Below are 17,614 nucleotides of genomic sequence, written 5' to 3' on the forward strand. Positions count from 1 at the left end.
GTGGTCGGCAGGTGTCTGCTAAGTTGGGGCACTTGGACACTGTGTCACTGAGGATGGCAAGGCACAGTCCTTGTTGCAAACACTCCCCACCCATCCAGACCTGGGCAGTACTCCCAGCTCAAATACCTGGTAGGTATCCATGTTTAGGAAGCAGTTTTGGCCTCAAAGTGAATTCTCATGTAGATTTTCCTGCATTGAGGCAATAGCACCAGCACAGACACAAGTGCCTGACCCTAGGAATTGTTACATATCTCATTATGCATTAAGAGTTTATGATTCTGAGTTTATCCATCTTGAGCTGTGAAAGAAAAAATGTCTAGATCCAACTAAAAGAAATGATTTTTTAAGAAAGCTAACACTCATGAGAACAATAATTTTGAAACACATAGAACGGTACTGTTACATTAGTATTCACATATTTGGTCATTCCTTTCTTGAAACAACAGTTGTTGAGATCCTACCACATTCCAGGCACTGTGAATAAAACAATGCTTCCAGGACACTGTACTTTGCCCATCTCCAACTACATATCAGGTGGGAACTTCAGGGGAGAGATTTTGAAAATACGGGACACTTCTTACTGTTTTTGCACACTGAGAAGCAGTGGAGTGGGAGAGGGGTTGAGTGCAGGAGAGAGAAACAGTGCCTGCTGTTGCAAGGACTCTGAGGAGCCAGGAAGACGGGGCCCTGGCCCCAGGTGCCTTCTTCAGAAGGAGGAGTACAGCTCTGCGGAAGGCGGGAAGGGCTGGACCAGCAGGATCTCCAAAGTAAGGGCCACAGTGGCCACGAGGATCACACCAGCAGGGCAGTGCGTCTGTGGACGGGGATCCGGAGCAGCAGGGATGAGGGAAGATGCAAGTGTTCTGAAGGAAGGCGTTGTAGCCAGTTGTCACCACACTGAAATTCAGTCCCGACAGGGCCAGGCCTTCTGGATTTGTATGTGCTGTCCAAACTGCAAAATGTGGACAAGTTCTAATTTTTAAAACAGCACTGGGCCAGACAGTCAAAATGCACTGGGTCCCATTTTACCAAGGGCCTGTAACGGGACCTCTGGACTGGATTTCATAATTCCTTCTGTCTCTTCTGTCAACATTCTTATATTCTGAAGGCAAATTAACAGAAAATCTACATAAAACGTTGTCAGAATTTTGAAAACCAATCTATTAGAAACAAATACTGACAGACAATAAAATGTATCCTACTTCATGGAAATGTATTAAAGTCTCTTCAATATTGTTTGGGTAAACTTAGGAAATCCAAAATATAAAGAATCTTTGCTCCAATCTGAAAAGAAGAAAATAAAAATCACCATATCCAAGATGCTACCAAATTTGAATTGAGAAAACATTTTTCCAACATGCCTGTTATACCAAAAATAAGGCAAACAAACTAGAATTTCAAGAAAGTAGAAAAGGAACAAAGTTAGAAATGGAAAAAGAAGTGGAAGCAAGAAGTTACCTTAAGAAGAATATTGAAACTAACCAATTTGCTTGTTATACATCATACATTATTTTCTTGAAAGTTAGCTAATTATCAGAGTATTAGTACAACAAAAACAAAAAATAAAATTACAAGTTTTTTTTTTTTTTTTGAGATGGAGTCTCGCTCTGTCGCCCAGGCTGGAGTGCAGTGGCCAGATCTCAGCTCACTGCAAGCTCCGCCTCCTACAGGCACCCGCCACCTCGCCCGGCTAGTTTTTTGTATTTTTTAGTAGATGGGGTTTCACCGTGTTAGCCAGGATGGTCTCGATCTCCTGACCTCGTGATCCACCCGTCTCGGCCTCCCAAAGTGCTGGGATTACAGGCTTGAGTCACCGCGCCCGGCCAAAATTACAAGTTAATACAAATCAGAAAGAAGAAAGAAGATGTAGTACAAGTGATTTTTTTTTTTAATTGGGGAAACATTTTTTCTAAACTCTGTGTTAACTGATGTTACCACCAAGTGGAAGAAACACAAACAGGCCAAAACATGTTAAGAGATAAAGATTCTGAATGAGGTAATAAAAGAGCAATAAAGAAAAATAATGGCAAAAAAGGGCATTTTATCCTTAGCTTTTGGCTGGATATGTTTCAAAAATTTTGAAAATGGCGTGGATGACACAGATTGTCAGCAACTACAGATATGACGTGGGAGGGACAACACAGGCAAGGATGATTATAAATCACTGTCACTTATCAGCCTGAATCCAAACGTCAGCAATGCTACCTCAGAGAAAAAATGGTGTTTTTCTTATAACTGGAGCTGTGCTCATAGGGAGCTTGCTGGGGGAGAGAGAGACAGAAAGGCAGGGGCAGGAGAAGGAGGGGCAGAGGGTACTCTGGGGGGCAGAAAGCCCATGTGGGAACATTAGTATCTAGGGTAATCAGAGTCGTTTATAATCTTTCTACAAATTTCTCAAACTCTGACACAAGATCAAAATAAAAGGTAAAAAAAATTACATATACATGTAATCATTAATAAGTATTAATAATACTTACATTATTAAATGTTGCATCAATAAGGACATAGCTACATGAGTTACATTATGATCTTTTTTTAATTATTATTAGTTTTTAATGCCAGTGTCCATCCAGGCCACCATTGGATGTGATTCAAGTGAAGGTGATTTTGCCCCTCAGGGGACATGTACGTCTGCCTGGAGACTGTGTTCATTGTAAAAAGCAGGAAGCGCCCATCCTATTAGTGGGGAGAGGATGGGTGGGATGCTGGGCGCCCTGCGATGCTCAGGACAGCACCTCACAACAAAGAACTCTGCCCTCCAAATCTCTGTCCGGCTGAGGTTAAGAAACCCTAGTCTATGACCCAGGACTGGGTCAAAAGCTGCAGTGGGAGAAACAAGGTCCTCAAAATTCTGGTGGCAGGAAGGAGGCCAAAGGACCCACTTCCCTGGACACCAGCTGGCAGAAGGGAGGACCTAGAGACAATCTCAGCTGGCGCAGTCCCTGCAGGCATCAAGCTGCTCATCAGGAATGTGAGAAGGAGAATTGGGCAGGGAAACGGTCTACTAGGTGGACAGGCTGGGCAGTCTGGTCTTCCAGGATACAGGGTAGGCAGTGGTGGGACTCTCTCTGGCAGTCAGACGGGAGGCCTCCCCTGCAGCTCTGAGCACATTGTTCCAGAGCCAGGCAGCCCGAGCTCAGCACCATGGGGTAATTGTTCTAGGGCTGCTGGGGCAAAGCTAGGCAGGATGAACTGAACTTATTTTAAAAGGTATCCACCCTGACTGAGAAAGGTGTGCAGAAAGTTGCTACAAGTCACTGCCAACCTGTAATGGCTTGACTAGAGCCTCCCTGCATTTAACACCCCCATGGGGTGACCAAAAGTCGAATATATAATAAGCACCTGATGACTGCCACAGATATGGGTATGAGTGATGCCAGTCACCACAAGGCAGCCCCCTTCCCACTGTTCACCCACCCTTCCAAGCCGTCCAGAGACCCTCACCCAAAACGAATCGTCAAAATGTGCAAGCAGATGTTTTGATCTTTGGAGCCTTTAAAATAATGATCATCAACACAGAGATTTACCAGGAGAAAAGAAGATATCTTCCCTCACAATCTACTTGGAGTTTACTGCAAGGCATCTCAGACAGTTCTTTCCATATAGAAAAAAAAACCCAGGTGTGGGCAGCAAGCCACCCGGGTGCCGAGGCAAGTGACCGAGGGCAGGAGCTGTTCCAGTACAATAAAATATCTAAAACAAGAAGAGTTATACTAGATCTAGATCATAGACATGATTATATATCAATATCATTAATCATTAGTTTGTAGCAACTACTCTTTATTCCAATATTATAATAATCCTTGCTCTACAATCATAGCCTAGGAAAAACCAGGCCATACAGAGATAGGAGCTGAAGGGACATAGTGAGCGGTGACCAGAAGGTAAGAGCGTGAGCCCTCTGTCACGCCCATACGGAGCCACCAGAGGGCTCCTTGGTCTAGCGGTAACGCGAGCGTCTGGGAAGATGCCCCTTACCAAGCGGACCGTGGTCTAGCGGTAGTGTCAGTGCCAAGGAAAAACACCCGTTACTTAGCAGACCGGGAAGGGGTCTCCATTTCCCTGGGGGAGTTTAGAGCAGACTCCACTCCTCCACCTCTTGTGGAGGACCTGACATCAGTTAGGCCTGCCTGCGGTTATCCGGAGGCCTAACCGTCTCCCTGTGATGCTGTGCTCCAGTGGTCACACTCTTAGTCCACTTTCATGTTCCATTCTGTACACCTGGCTCTGCCTTATAGATAGCAGTAGCAAAATCAGTGAAAGTACTAAAAGTCTCTGATATGCAGAAATAATGGTGTAAGGTGTCTTCTCTCTCCCTCTCTCCACCTCGGCTGCCAAATAGAGAAGGGCCCCCTGTCCAGTGGACATGTGACCCACGTGACCTTACCTATCATTGCAGATGGCTCACACTCCTTACCCTACCCTTTGTCTTATATCCAATAAATATCAGCGCAGCCTGGCATTCGGGGCCACTACTGGTCTCCGCGTCTTGGTGCTAGTGGTCCCCCAGGCCCAGCGGTCTTTTCTTTTATCCCTTTGTCTTGTGTCTTTATTTCTACAATCTCTCGTCTCTGCACACGGGGAGAAAAACCCACTGACCCTGTGGGGCTGGTCCCTACACCTAACTAATAGATATGTTGTAGTGTTTTATCCTGTGTTTGATTTTTTAAAACTTACTTATTGATGACAGTGACCCACTTGTGTTTTTTTTTTTGCTATGTGTAATAGTCAAGGTTCTTCAAAATTTGAAGTGACACCACCAAGATAAGCCTGTAGGAAATTTGGGTGTTTATTTATAAATTTAGGTAGCTCTTATGGGAATTGGCTCACACAATTTTGGAATGAAGTCCCATGATCATCTGCTGCAGGATAGAGAAGCAGGAAAGCCAGCGTATCATTCAGTGTGAGTCTAAAGGCCTCTGAACAAGGGTGGGGTGCGAGGTGACGGTGTTAGACCCTGATCAAGTCTGAAGGCTAGAGAACCAGGAGTGTGGATGTCCCGGGACAGACGGAAATGGAAGTCCCTGTCAGAGAGATCAAATGCACCTTCCTCTGTCTTTTTCTTCTCTCTGGACCTTGACAGTTTCTTGGAAGCCCCCTTCATTGCCAAGAGAAATCTTGGCTCAGTCTTCTGATTCAAAGGCGAATCTCTTCTGGAAACACCCTCACAAATACAATAATTTTACCAGCCATGTGAGTATCCCTTAGCTTGGTCAAGTTAATGCAGAAAATTAACCATCATATTATGCCACAGAAAACCAAGAACAAAATCACAATTAATTACATTGAGCCTGTGGGAGAAAAAGCCTTGACTGCCACAAGATCATTCTTACCCTTTCTCCAGGAGTTGACTAAGCCACAGGCAGAGAATGGGTCAACAGAGAGTTTTCTGCAGGAGATTCATGAACAGGTAGATTTATAGAGTGTGATTCATTGGCAGAAACATGCACAGCCAATAAACAAAAAAGGTGAAGGTAGAAAACCTGAAAGTATTCTTTTTTTTTTTTTTTTGAGATGGAATCTCACTCTGTCACCCAAGCTGGAGTGCAATGTGCAATGGCATGATCTTGGCTCAGTGCAACCTCTGCCTCCCAGGTTCAAGCGATTCTTGTGCCTCAGCCTCCTGAATATTTGGGACTACAGGTGCCCACCACCACGCCTGGCTAACTTTTGTATTTTTTAGTAGAGACAGGATTTCACCATATTGGCTAAGCTGGTCTCAAACTTCTGACCTCCAGTGATCTGCCTGCCTTGGCCTCCCAAAGAGCTGGGATTACAGGCATAAGCCACCACACCCAGCCAGAAAATTTGAAGGTGTTCTTATTAAAAAAAAAAAAAAAAAGATGAAATTGCAATCCCCTAAGTGTCTAAAGTAGTGCAGAAAGTTCCCTGTACCTTGCTGGTGGCACCATAAATTAAGTTGTTCTCTCTGGAGAGCAATCAAATTATCTGTTATAGTGCCATTAAACCATTCTCTCCCTTTACCTTGTAGTAATTGCCTCTGGGGATCTGCTCAAAGTAACCAAAAACGGGAAGGAATTGTTGAAACATGATCACCCTGCTCTAAAAACAAATACATAAGTTAGAAAAATCCACATATCCCATAGCATAAGAATGACTAGGCAAACTACAGTTTATCCACAGGAACTAATGTTAGATAGCCATCAATATTAGAAGTAGGCATGCATATAGACTGCCAACATATACAGATTTTTTTTTTTTTTGGGACAGAGTCTTGTTCTGTTGCCCCGGCTGGAGAGGAGTGGCACGATCTTGGCTCACTGCAGCCTCCGCCTCCCGGGATCAAGCGATTCTCCTGCCTCAGCCTCCTGAGTAGCTGAGACTACAGGCAAGCGCCACCACGCCCAGCAAATTTTTGTATTTTTAGTAGAGACGGGGTTTCACCATGTTAGCCAGGATGGTCTCCATTTCCTAACCTTGTGATCTGCCTGCCTCCCAAACTTCTGGGATTACAGGCATGAGCCACCACACCTGGCCCATATACAGATTTTTAAGTAAAATGTTAGACCAGGTGCAGTGGCTCACACCTGTAATCTCAGCACTTTGAGAGGAGACAGGTAGATAACTTGAGGCCTGGAGTTCGAGACCAGCCTGGCCATTGTGGCAAAACCTCATCTCTACTAAAAATACAAAAATTAGCCAGGTGTGGTGATGTATGCCTGTAGTCCCAGCTACTCAGTAGGCTGGGCCACAAGAATTGCTTCAACCCATGAAGCGGAGGTTGCAGTGAGCTGAGACTGTACCACTGCGCTCCAGCCTGGGCAACGGAGTGAGACTCTGTCTCAAAAAAAAAAAAAGTAAAATGTTAAAGAGAAAAAACTGTAGATTCTAACACTATACATGCACACCAATCTCACCTGAAAAAGTAAGCAGGAAAAGAAATCTAAAGAGAATTTGAAATGACACCATTAAGAAGAACCTATAATTTATTAACTATTCAGTGAGCACCTACTATGCTCAGGGACGGTCCTAGATGATGTGCAAACACCTGTAACATTAGTGAACAAGAAGAGACAAAAACATATGCCCTCATGATGTTGACATCTTATGAGGGAAAGCCAACAAACACAAGCACACAAATAATGTAAGACATATGTGCATGCTTTTCACTGAAGTGTCATGTACATACAGTGCACAGGCCTTAAGTGTGCTACCCTGTGGAATTTCTCACTTGTATACTCTTCTAGAATCACCTCCCAGATAAAGAGAGAAAACTTACAGCACTCCACCAGGCGCCTTCAATAGGCAACCTTCCAGTTCTCACCAGGGTCACCCATCACCTGACCTGTGATACCATAGAATCATTTCCCTCTCCTGATTTTTGTGTAAGTGGAATGAGATTGTGTGTCCTTTCTCCTGTCTGGATCCTTTTACTCAACACGTCTGTGAGGCCCATCCATGTTTTTGCACATAGCGTTAGCACGTTTATTTTCATTACAGTGGAGTAAGTATTCCATTATACGAATGATGGAATTATGTTAATAAACCACAGTTCATTTGTTCGTTCTTCTATTCATGGAATTTGGATGGTTTTCAGTTATTGGCTATTTAAAATAAAGTTGCTTTTGACATCATTATCCCTGGTTCTGAGAATCCATTAGGACTCATTCCTGTAGGGTAGGACTTCTGGGTCCTGGGTAGATGTATGTTTAGCCCCAGCTGACACTGCCAGTATTCCAAAGTGACTTTCCCACCAGCAAGGCATGACAGTTCCAGTTACTCCACAAATCACCAACAATTGTCAGTCCTTTCAATGTCAGCCATTCTAGTGGGGATACAGTAGGATCTACGGGTTTTTAACTTTCTGCTGTCTAATGATGTTGAACACCTTCTCATGAGCTTATTGGACATTTGGATATTCTGACTCATTTGTTAATTAGTTGTATTTTTGGATATACAGTTTTTGGAGAAGAGACCTTTGTTGATTTGTAACAAGTTCTCCCTGCTGAGCCTTGTATGAATACCTGACCTACAGACTCAACAACTATTTCTGACATCACAGCTTAGGAACTGCTAAGCTATGAGATTCTTCCTCTGAAGCAGCTCACTCTCCAGTGAGATTTTAAATTACTTCAAGAAGATGCAATGCAGATAAAGCTATGGGATTGCTGTCAGGGTGGAGGAAGCCTATGCTTAGAATATTCCGGCAAGGATGTGAGTCAGGAAGAGAACAACCTGTAGATCCCCACGCAGTCTTTGGAATTACAGACCTCAGAATGGCAGAAAATGCTTAAGTAAAAAAGCAAAAGATTTGGCCAGGCGCAGTGGCTCACGCATGTAATTCCAGCACTTTGGGAGGCTGAGGTGGGTGGATCATGAGGTCAGGAGTTTGAGACCAGCCTGGCCAACATGGTGAAAACCCGTCTCTAAACCAAAAACACAAAAATTATCTGGGCACAGTGGTGCATACCTGTAGTTCCAGCTACTCGGGAGACTGAGGCAGGAGAATTGTTTGAACCCGGGAAGGGGAGGTCGCAGTGAGCCAAGATCACACCACTGCACTCCAGCCTGGGCAACAGAGTAAGATTCCCTCTCAAAACAAAAATAAAAATAATATTTTTAAAAATCAAAGGATGCAGGCAGACGCATCCACCTACTCACCAGAAATGCTCAATTCTAGAAAAGAGTGAGTAAGTCTATTAGAGGTCTGAAGGTTTTCATCATAGAATTCTATCCCCAGCTGATATGGTTTGGTTGTGTCCCCACCCACATCTTACCTTGAATTGTAATAATCCCCAGGTGTCAAGAGTGGGGGCCAGGTGGAGATAACTGAATCATGGGGGCAGTTTCCCCCATACTGTCCTGATGGTAGTGAATAATCTCACGAGATCTGATGGTTTTATAAGTGGGAGTTCCCCTGCACAGGCCCTCTTGCCTGCTGCCATGGAAAATGTGACTTTGCTCCTCATTTGTCTTCTGCCATGGTTAGTTATGAGGCCTCCCAGGCCCTGTGGAACTGTGAGTCCTTTAAACCTCTTTCCTTTATCAATTACCCAGTCTCGGGTAGGTCTTTATTAGCAGTGTGAGAACAGACTAAAACATCGGCCAGAGTATTCAGTAAGCATGTAAAGACACTTTCAGTTTTGCAAGGACTAAAGACATTTCTCTCACAGGTACACAGGAAAGAGAGGAAGTAAACCCAGAGAGAACGTCCTGATGACAGCTGTGCAGCAAGCCTGGAGAGGGTACCTGGAAGCCATCTGAGAAAAACAATAGAGACTGGGTCCTGGAGACCTAACAGAAGTGATGCAGTCATATAGTGGAGAAGGTAAAAGGGACCCTGGTCCTCTCTGATGGAGATTCCACCCCCTTGGGGTCCTATTTAATGAGACACAAGCTCTGTGTAAGTATGAAAAGCACTCAGTAAGGCTGGATGATGAATGAGAGATCCAGGCCCAGAAAGAGACATCCTTTCCACAGAGCCTCAGGGAGCTTCCTGCTCTGAGTCTGTCAGAAATGGGAGCAAGAATTGCAAGTGCCTTACTATGCCCAGCAGACTCCTTTAGAATCCGGCCACCACCAGGATCACCAGCCAGTCCCTTGGAAGAGGCAGTGACAGACAGACAGTGTGGGTAGATGCCCAGGAGGAAATAAGAGAAGACACCCAACAAACGTGGCTGAGGCTTTACTTCCATCAGGAAGGCCTAAGGCAGGGGTCATGTTACAGGAGCAGGGCCTGTAAACCAGTCAATGCTGCTCTTTCATGCAGCACGGGAACAGCTCAGAGCTGAGCTCCACAGGCCAGGGGCTAGGCAGGCCCCTCAAAGCAGACACAACCACTAACAGGAAGGAAGGTCAGGCTGGCTTTAGTGCAGCGAAGGGTAATGTTGGGAGGGGGATGTTCATGAAGGAAAGTGGGTAATTGAGGCTTTAAAGCGCCTGCATGGGACAGGGTTTAGGGGAAGTGAAGAGGGGACAATAAAGTCTTGGGGGTAAAGATGGGAATAAACAGGAGAAAGGAATGGGGAGGCAGGTGCTGGGATGCAGAGTCCAGTGCGCTCCACAGCCTGGGCAGAGGGCTGAGTATGGGCTCCTCACTCCCACCTCCTGGCCTTCAAGGCATTACTTGTTGCCCCAGACAGCCATCTTTGTGAACACAGGTCTTGGGAGGAAGCGGCTGGACTTCATGTAGGCAGAGATCTTCTCCAAGCCCTGAGACGGGGGAAAACAAGGCCAGAGCTCAAGGTCAGCTGCCCATGAGGACAGCCCCACTGCAGACACAGCAAGTCAGGGCCTTGACCACAGCCTTTCCACGTGGGCTCAAGTGCTGGGATATCACACAGCCTCTTAGGGTCCCCAGATCTGCAGAGTTAACTCTTCCAGCTTCCTTTAAGTAATGTTGTACCACAGTAACAGCTAACACTTATGGAGATTCTACACTGTGCTGGCTGCTCTGTACCCAAGAGAAATTATAACACAAGCTTAGAAAATCCACTTGACTGCTCTGCAAGGCTGAATCTATTATCACCATTTCTCATGTGGGAAACAGAAGTTCAGCAACTACCTCACATTTAAATATCTAGTAAGGGGAACAGGGCTACAATGTAGCCTGGTTCTGTCTCTCTCCAGTTCTGGCCTCTTTCTGCCAAATACTCTTCTTCTTCTGCCCCACCACCCCTCACACCCGGCCCTGTCACTCCTTGACTGCACACACAGTCTCCTTTTCCACAGGGAGGCTCTTGGCTTGTCTGGGTGTAGACACACAGAAGGGACCTCCAGCAGAACAAAGGGGCTCAGAACACACTCACCCAATGTCTCAGTAAAACCTGGATGAAAGTGGAATGGTGGCGGGGCGGGGTGGGGTGGCAGCGCACAAGATAACAAAAGGCGAGACTAGGCTATAATTATTCCCCTTAAAGCAGAAAGTCCAAAGTTCTCTATCTAGTACCCGAGTAAAATCTCACTGTGCCCTAACCCATGGCATCTCCAGCCCTGCTGCTGCAGATTAGGTTACATGACACTCAGATGTGCTGTGCACAATTTTACCGGGATTGAATGCCCAGATAAGGTATTCAAAAAGATCCAACCAGGTATGGTGGCTCACACCTGTAATCCCAGCACTTTGGGAGGCCGAGGTGGGTGGATCACCTGTGGTCAGGAGTTCAAGACTAGCATGGCCAACATGGTGAAACCCCATCTCTACTAAAAATACAAAAATTAGCCGGGCATGGTGGCGGGCAACTGTAATCCCAGCTACTCGGGAGGCTGAGGCAGAGAATTGCCTGAACCCAGGAAGCGGTGGTTGCAGTGAGCCGAGATCACGCCACTGCACTCCAGCCTGGGCAACAGGCTTGACCCTGGTACATCACAGCCCATAGCCCTCAGCTCTCCTCCACCCCTCCCTTCCCACCACCTCTTATATAACTCCAAGGCCACTCAGCCTGGACCAGAACCACAGAACCAGAGCTGATGGGAACTAGCTGAGCAAGCAGATCTCTTGATGGGGAGTGGAAAAGGGAAACAGATTCAAGGCTCAGAAGCCTGATGGACTAATGCCTCAAATTCCCAAATCTGTAGTAATGTAGGATTTGCTGCTCTCAAACAAGTTCAGCACACACCTCACAGGCTGCTCTGCCTGCAGGCCTGTCATTATACTCATTTTCAGGATGGGTCAGTCATCTATGCATCTCCCACTGTGCCTCACACCCTGCCTCATGCAGAGAAGGTCAGTGAATAGGAGTAAAATCAGCGTGCTATTCATCTTGCAGGGGGAACACGTGGAACGTTGGATGGAAAAAAGAGAGGAAGAGGCCAGGCGCGGTGGCTCATGCCTGTAATCCCAGCACTTACGGAGGCTGCGGCAGGTGGATCACCTGAGGTCAGGAGTTCGAGACAAGCCTGGCCAACATGGTGAAACCCCATCTCTACTAAAAATACAAAAATTAGCTGGACGTGGTGGCACACACCTGTAATCCCAGCTACTCAAGAGGCTGAGGCAGGAGAATCACTTGAACCCAGGAGACGGAGGTTGCAGTGAGCCAAGATCACTCCACTGCACTCCAGCCTGGGCGACAGAGCAAGATTCCGTCTCCAAAAAAAAAAAAAAGAGGAAGAGAGGTAAAGAAGGAAAGTGCCCCAGCACAAGGCATTTCAGCATAAGCTCCTTCAACAGGGACACCCACATATGTACCCTAATCCAGCTCCAGCCACAGTTCTGGCTCTCAGGATTCCCCACATGAGGGTTTGATTGTGCAAAGCTTCTGGAGGTAGCTACAAATACGGCCTGTGGGTTTAGTTATTCAACATCAATGCTACTATGTGTCAGTCCTACTATTGCCAGCTGCATCCGTGGTCCTGAAGTGCTCTGCCTCTTCCAAAATGTCCTGGGCTGTGAAACCCAGGCTAGACAAGGCCTGAGGCTTTTTCTTTTGTCACAAAAGGGAGAGCCCTGACTGCTGCCCATAGATCCAGAGGCTCACAGGGAGCCCAGCACAGTCTCCACTGGCTCTGAGACCCTGAGGAAGGACTGATTCTCTCATTCTCAGTTTCCTTATCTGTAAAATGGGGGAGATGATTCTATCACCGTGTAGGAGTGTTGTAAATTTCAAATTCCACACAATAGGTATAATGTTCTGGGCACAGTTCGTGGCATGAAGCCAGCACTCAATAAATGCAAGTTATTCTTTTTTTTTTTCCCCCTTGAAATGGAGTCTCACTCTGTCATCCAGGCTGGAGTGCAGTGGTGCAATCTTGGCTCACTGCACCTTCCACCGCCTGGGTTAAGTGATTCTCCTGCCTCAGCCTCCTGAGTAACTGGGATTACAGGCACTCACCACCACACCCGGCTAATTTTTGTATTTTTTTTTTTTTTTTAGTAAAGATGGGGTTTCACCATTTGGGCAGGCCAGTCTCAAACTACTGACCACAGGTGATCTGCCTGCCTTAGCCTCCAAAGTGCTGAGATTACAGGCGTGAGCCACCGCGCATGGCCATAAATGCGAGTTATTCTTTGTGTAGCTTCAGGACTGGGAAAGCACCACAAAGGAGGGAAAGGAATAAGGGACATAAAGAGAAAGGAGGACAGGGGCATCACCTCAAATCGGGAGATGAAGTCCTTCAGGTTTGGGAAGGCGTCCAGGCAGCTGGGCTCAAATACTTGGTTTCTCTCAAGGACATCATAAGCGATGAAATCCACAAAGGTGATCTGGATAAGGCCAAGGATATGTGGGCTGAAACCTCCATAATATAGGAAGTATGGCAAATCTGTAGTGGCCCCATCACATACCCCCATTACCTTGTCCCCAAGAAACCATGGCTGCTTCCCCAGAAACTGTGAGTAGAGCTTCAGCATTTCAGGGAGTCCCTCCAGGTATTCTGGCTTCAGTTTCTCCTGAGGCAGAAAACAGCTGTCAACACCCTCAGACATAAGCTCCCTGCACAGATGCAGCCTCCCAGGTTTGTGCATGGCCCCACCTGGCCACGGGCAAGCAGCCATCTCCCCCACAGCTGGAACTGGGGCAGTGCCCAGGCTTCGATTGGATACATCAGCATTTATTAGACTCTGACTGGGTAGCTGGAGTCTTCCTGAAGTGATGGGATGGCAGAGCGGAATGTGACACTGTCCCTAAATCTGTCCCCACTGACCTCCCAACAACCTCTGGGTCAGCCCCAGGAGCACCTGAGTACCTGGCAGGCTCTGGACCCAGATATGAGCAGAATCAAGGATGCAAAGAACTAAAGGAGCTCAGAGAAAGAAGTAGAAAGTTCCTCCTAGTGGGGGAGCAGAAGAATACAATTGCCATTGAGTGGTTTCTGGAAAGATGAGGAGATATTCAGAGGATGAGTAGAAGAAAGGAGGGGAAAAAAGGGCCTCTGGCTGCCCCTAAGCTGCCTGTTAGGAAAATTTGCTGATCTCAGTGTATGTCAAGAGAGCACTCAGAAGACACCAAAATTGCAGGTGCCATTAGATTCCTTTGTTTTGCACTTGTTTTCCTCATAGTTTGTGTATTCCAAAGCAGGCAGATGATATAAACCAGTGGGAGAGATGGCCCAAACCACTGAGAGAGAGAATCTGGAAAGAGGTCATGGGTCAGAGATGGAGGGGACTCTGGAAGTAACCATTACTGTCTAGAGAGTGAATTCATACATGGAGAGTCAGGATTCTATAAGTAGATTGGTGGGGAATTGATTTAGAGGTTTTATTTTACATGACTTTGGGGTTTGAGAGTCACTCTGGTGGCAGTATAGGAAATAGCTTGAAGGATGAGTAGCACTAAAGAGTTCAAATGGAAAACAGGACCTATGTAGATGGCAGGACCAGAGTCTTGGCTCCTGATCAAAACTCTGCAGGGAAAGGGGTGACTGGGAGTGGGGTGGGAGACTCACAAAATCTGGGTCATAGCAGAGTCTGGCCAGCTGCATGCGGTTGTCCATAAGCTGGTTCTCCAAAATGTCTTCCCGAATCTTCTCCTTTTCGGTCTCCCCACCTACCACCCACAAAACATAGACTCACTCTCAGCATCACAGCCCAGCCAAGGCCAGGATGAGGCCACCTTCCCCCCACACACTGCAGCCAACCACACTCACACAGGTTGTGCTTGCGGGCAATGTAGCGCAGGATGGCGTTGCTCTGGGTGATCTTGTGAGTCCCATCAATCAAGTAGGGCAGCTGGATAATGGGAAACCGGGGAAGCTCAGTTGGGCCACCAGGCTCCCCAGCATCCCCTTCCCATAAGCAAGGGCAGAGAGGAGACCCGGCACTCACTGTGCCTGCTCATGGCAAGCCTGAAATAAGAATACTGTCACATGAACGAATGAGCTTGGATACAGAACATCATGGAGGGCTGTGTAGACAGCCAGGAGTGACAGGAATTGGGCAGAAGACTCCTGATCCTAACCCCCCTAAGCTGGGGAGAGGAGATGCGGTCAGAGACACGTTGCACTTTCCCCCAAAACCACCCCTTCCCCTGCACCTACATTGGGAAAGTCCAGGCCCAGCTTGAATTTTTCATTCAGCCACTGGCTTCTGTCATAGTCAGGAGCTGTGGTGGGGAAGATGAAGTGAAAACAAACCTCCCCAGAGCCCAGCCCTCCTTCCCTGGGACCCTCCCAAGGAGCCAGTGGCAAGACCCCTGAGAAAGGTGGATCTAGAATCTGACCACTCAGTTCCACATCCCAGGGATAAGGGAGAAAGAATCCCGGTGAGGGCTCTGGATCCCACAAGACTAAGGTTTCCAGGGTTTAGGCAAGCCCTGAGGGACACCCATCCCAGTTACCCAGACAGGGGGCCCAGCATCCCGCCCCAGCATTCTGCCTTGCAAGGCCAGAGGGCTCCCTCACAGGGGCTCAGGGAAGGGACAGCCTGCAGCTCCAGCAGGGGAGGCCTGCAGAGTCAGCCACAGGTGGCCACCATCGGTTGCTTGGTGCCAGCCTAGTGTGAGTGGGCAGGGCCCAGACACGAGGGTGCCATTACCATCCCCCATTGTGTACTTCTTTTCCTCGTAACTTGAGCCTGTGTATTCCAGGAGCAGGCGGATGGAGTGGGCCAGCTGGGAGAAATGGCCCACAACTCGGGTCAGAGATTGAGGGTCCCTGACTTGGTGACTTCTCTGCACAAGGGGAATCCCCAGTTTACACTGCACGTACCCATCGCCTCCTCCCCTTCCTGCCTCACACCTCCCCCCACCCCGCCCTCACCCCCGCCCGGCCACACGCACACACAGCGGTAAGCACAGGCCCTCCTGTGAGGGGCAGCGCTGAAAAGGAACCTTCTCTAGAGCCCGTCCCGCGGCTGCTCCACACTTCCCCACCCCCGCGCCCCCCGTCCCACCGCCCAGCGGACCCTCGCTCACCCCGCGGATGTTCCAGTACCCCAGTGTCATGGGCATGGTGCTGGTTGCTACGGATTCTGCAGACAAGCTTCGGCGGGCGGGGCTCAGACTTTGTGAGAGGCCCAGGAGAGGGTAGAGGGGGAGCCTTGCTGCGACCCCGCCCCTCGGCCCGCCCTGCCCCCGAAACGCGCCAATCCGGAGACCCGAAGCGCGCTCCCGGGGCTGGAAGGAATAGGATCCCCTCCCACCTCCCAGCCCCAGGGGTTCCAGGAGCGAGCTCACGTGCCCAGAAGCCCGGCGGCGGGGGCGGTGGTAGGGGGAGAACTGTTTGAGCCCAGGGGTTTGAGGCTGAACTGAGTTATGATTGCGCCGCTGCACTCTAGGTTAGGCAAGAAAGAAAGGCTCTCTAAAAAAGAGAGAGATTCTGAATAAAGTAATAGTAGCCTAATAAAGAAAAATAACACAAAAGAACATTTGGTGCTCAGGGATTCACTGGATAAGTTTTCAAAACTTTTCAAAAGGCATATATGATATAGATTGTTATAAACTGCAGCCACACATGGCATGACAGACCTAACATGGAAAGGACAACACAGGCAAGGATGATTGTAACTGTCACTTATCAGCCTAAATCCAAACGTCAGGAATGCCGCCTCAGAGAAAAGAAAATGATGCTTTTGGCATAAGTGGTGCTGTGCTCCTAGGGAGCTTGCTGGGTGGGGAGAGAGAAAGGCGGGGAGCAGGGGCTGGGAGACTCAGGGGGAGGGAGGAGAAAGCCCATGTGGAAACGTTAGAATCTGGGGGAATCAGAGGTCTTTGTATTAATTCCTTTTGCAAATTTTTCAAACTCTGATATTAAATCAAAATAAAAAGCTAAAAAAAAAAAAAACTACCAGGACAGACATATACAAATATTATTAACTGAAATAAATGTTCCATTAAAAATGACTTACCTTAAGTACATGAGTTACATTATGATTTCTATTATTATTTTAATACTAGTCTCCATCCAGCACATCACTGGTCTTCAAGTGGAGGTAACTTTGCCCCTCAGGGGACATGTAGGTCTGTCTGGAGACTTTGTTAATTGTCACCACTGGGAAGCACCCATGGCATCTAGTGGGTAGAGTTTGGTTAGGATGCTGAACACCCTGCGAAGCTCAGGACAGTGCACCACAACAAAGATTTCTGCCCTCCAAAATGACAGTACTGCTGAGGTGAAGAAACCCTCATCTAAAACCCAGCCAACGTGGTGAAACCCCGACTGTACTAAAAATACAAAAAATTAGCCAGACCTGGTGGCGGGTGCCTGTAATCCCAGCTACTCAGGAGGCTGAGGAAGGAGAATCGCTTGAACCAGGGAGGCGGAGGTTGCAGTGAGGTGAGGTTGCACCACTGCACTCCAGCCTAGGCGACAGAGTGAGAGTCTGTCAAGAAAGAAAGAGAGAGAGAGGAAGGAAGGAAGAAAGGAAGGGAGGGAGGGAGGGAAGGAAGAAAGGAAGGGAGGGAGGGAAGGAAGGAACCCACGAATGGGTCAAAAGTTGCAGTGGGAGAAACAAGGCCCTCAAAATTCTGGTGGCAGGAAGAAGACCAGAGGACCCACTTCCCTGAACACCAGGTGGCAGAAGGGAGCACCTTGAGATAATCTCAGCCAGTGCAGTCCCTGCAGGCATCAAGCTGCACATCAGGAATGACAGAAGGAGAACTGGGCAGGGAAACGGTCTACCAGGCGGACAGGCTGGGCAGCCTGGTCTTCCAGGGTACAGGGTAGGGAGTGTGGGACTCTTTCTGCCAGTCATCCTGCAGGCATCCCTCTGCAGCTC

At 47.8% G+C, this 17,614-nt stretch overlaps 1 protein-coding gene across 6 annotated transcripts; it reads right to left on the reverse strand.

The window, feature by feature from the left end:
* Window positions 1–480: 480 nt before the first annotated feature.
* Window positions 481–16,173, reverse strand: LOC117075950 (glutathione S-transferase Mu 2). 6 transcript variants are annotated; one of them, XM_033198812.1, is made up of 8 exons: window positions 15,813–15,982; window positions 15,434–15,569; window positions 14,938–15,002; window positions 14,548–14,629; window positions 14,347–14,447; window positions 13,256–13,351; window positions 13,055–13,165; window positions 481–952 (listed from the first exon to the last, which is right to left on the reverse strand). In XM_033198812.1, the coding sequence occupies exons 1-8, from the start codon at window positions 15,846–15,848 to the stop codon at window positions 905–907; spliced, it is 675 nt and encodes a 224-aa protein (XP_033054703.1). In that variant the 5' UTR covers window positions 15,849–15,982; the 3' UTR covers window positions 481–904. The 6 variants fall into 6 exon arrangements, with proteins under 6 accessions (XP_033054703.1, XP_033054704.1, XP_033054700.1 ...); XM_033198813.1 differs by lacking the exon at window positions 481–952 and adding an exon at window positions 4,704–5,164 and having other exon boundaries at window positions 15,813–16,173; XM_033198809.1 differs by lacking the exon at window positions 481–952 and adding an exon at window positions 4,704–5,164 and having other exon boundaries at window positions 15,434–15,509.
* Window positions 16,174–17,614: the final 1,441 nt, after the last annotated feature.

The sequence above is a fragment of the Trachypithecus francoisi genome, unplaced genomic scaffold (assembly GCF_009764315.1).
Source record: "Trachypithecus francoisi isolate TF-2019V2 unplaced genomic scaffold, Tfra_2.0 Lachesis_group5, whole genome shotgun sequence".
NCBI classification, from domain to species: domain Eukaryota; kingdom Metazoa; phylum Chordata; class Mammalia; order Primates; family Cercopithecidae; genus Trachypithecus; species Trachypithecus francoisi.

What these genes read in the sequence shown, in the direction of transcription:
- LOC117075950 (XM_033198813.1), bottom strand. Translation starts at nt 15,848, where the DNA reads ATGCCCATGACACTGGGGTACTGGAACATCCGCGGG. An exon ending in GGTACTGGAACATCCGCGGG is followed by an intron (nt 15,570 to 15,812) that starts GTGAGCGAGGGT and finishes CCCCTTGTGCAG; the next exon opens with AGAAGTCACCAAGTCAGGGA. An exon ending in GAAGTACACAATGGGGGATG is followed by an intron (nt 15,003 to 15,433) that starts GTAATGGCACCC and finishes TCCCCACCACAG; the next exon opens with CTCCTGACTATGACAGAAGC.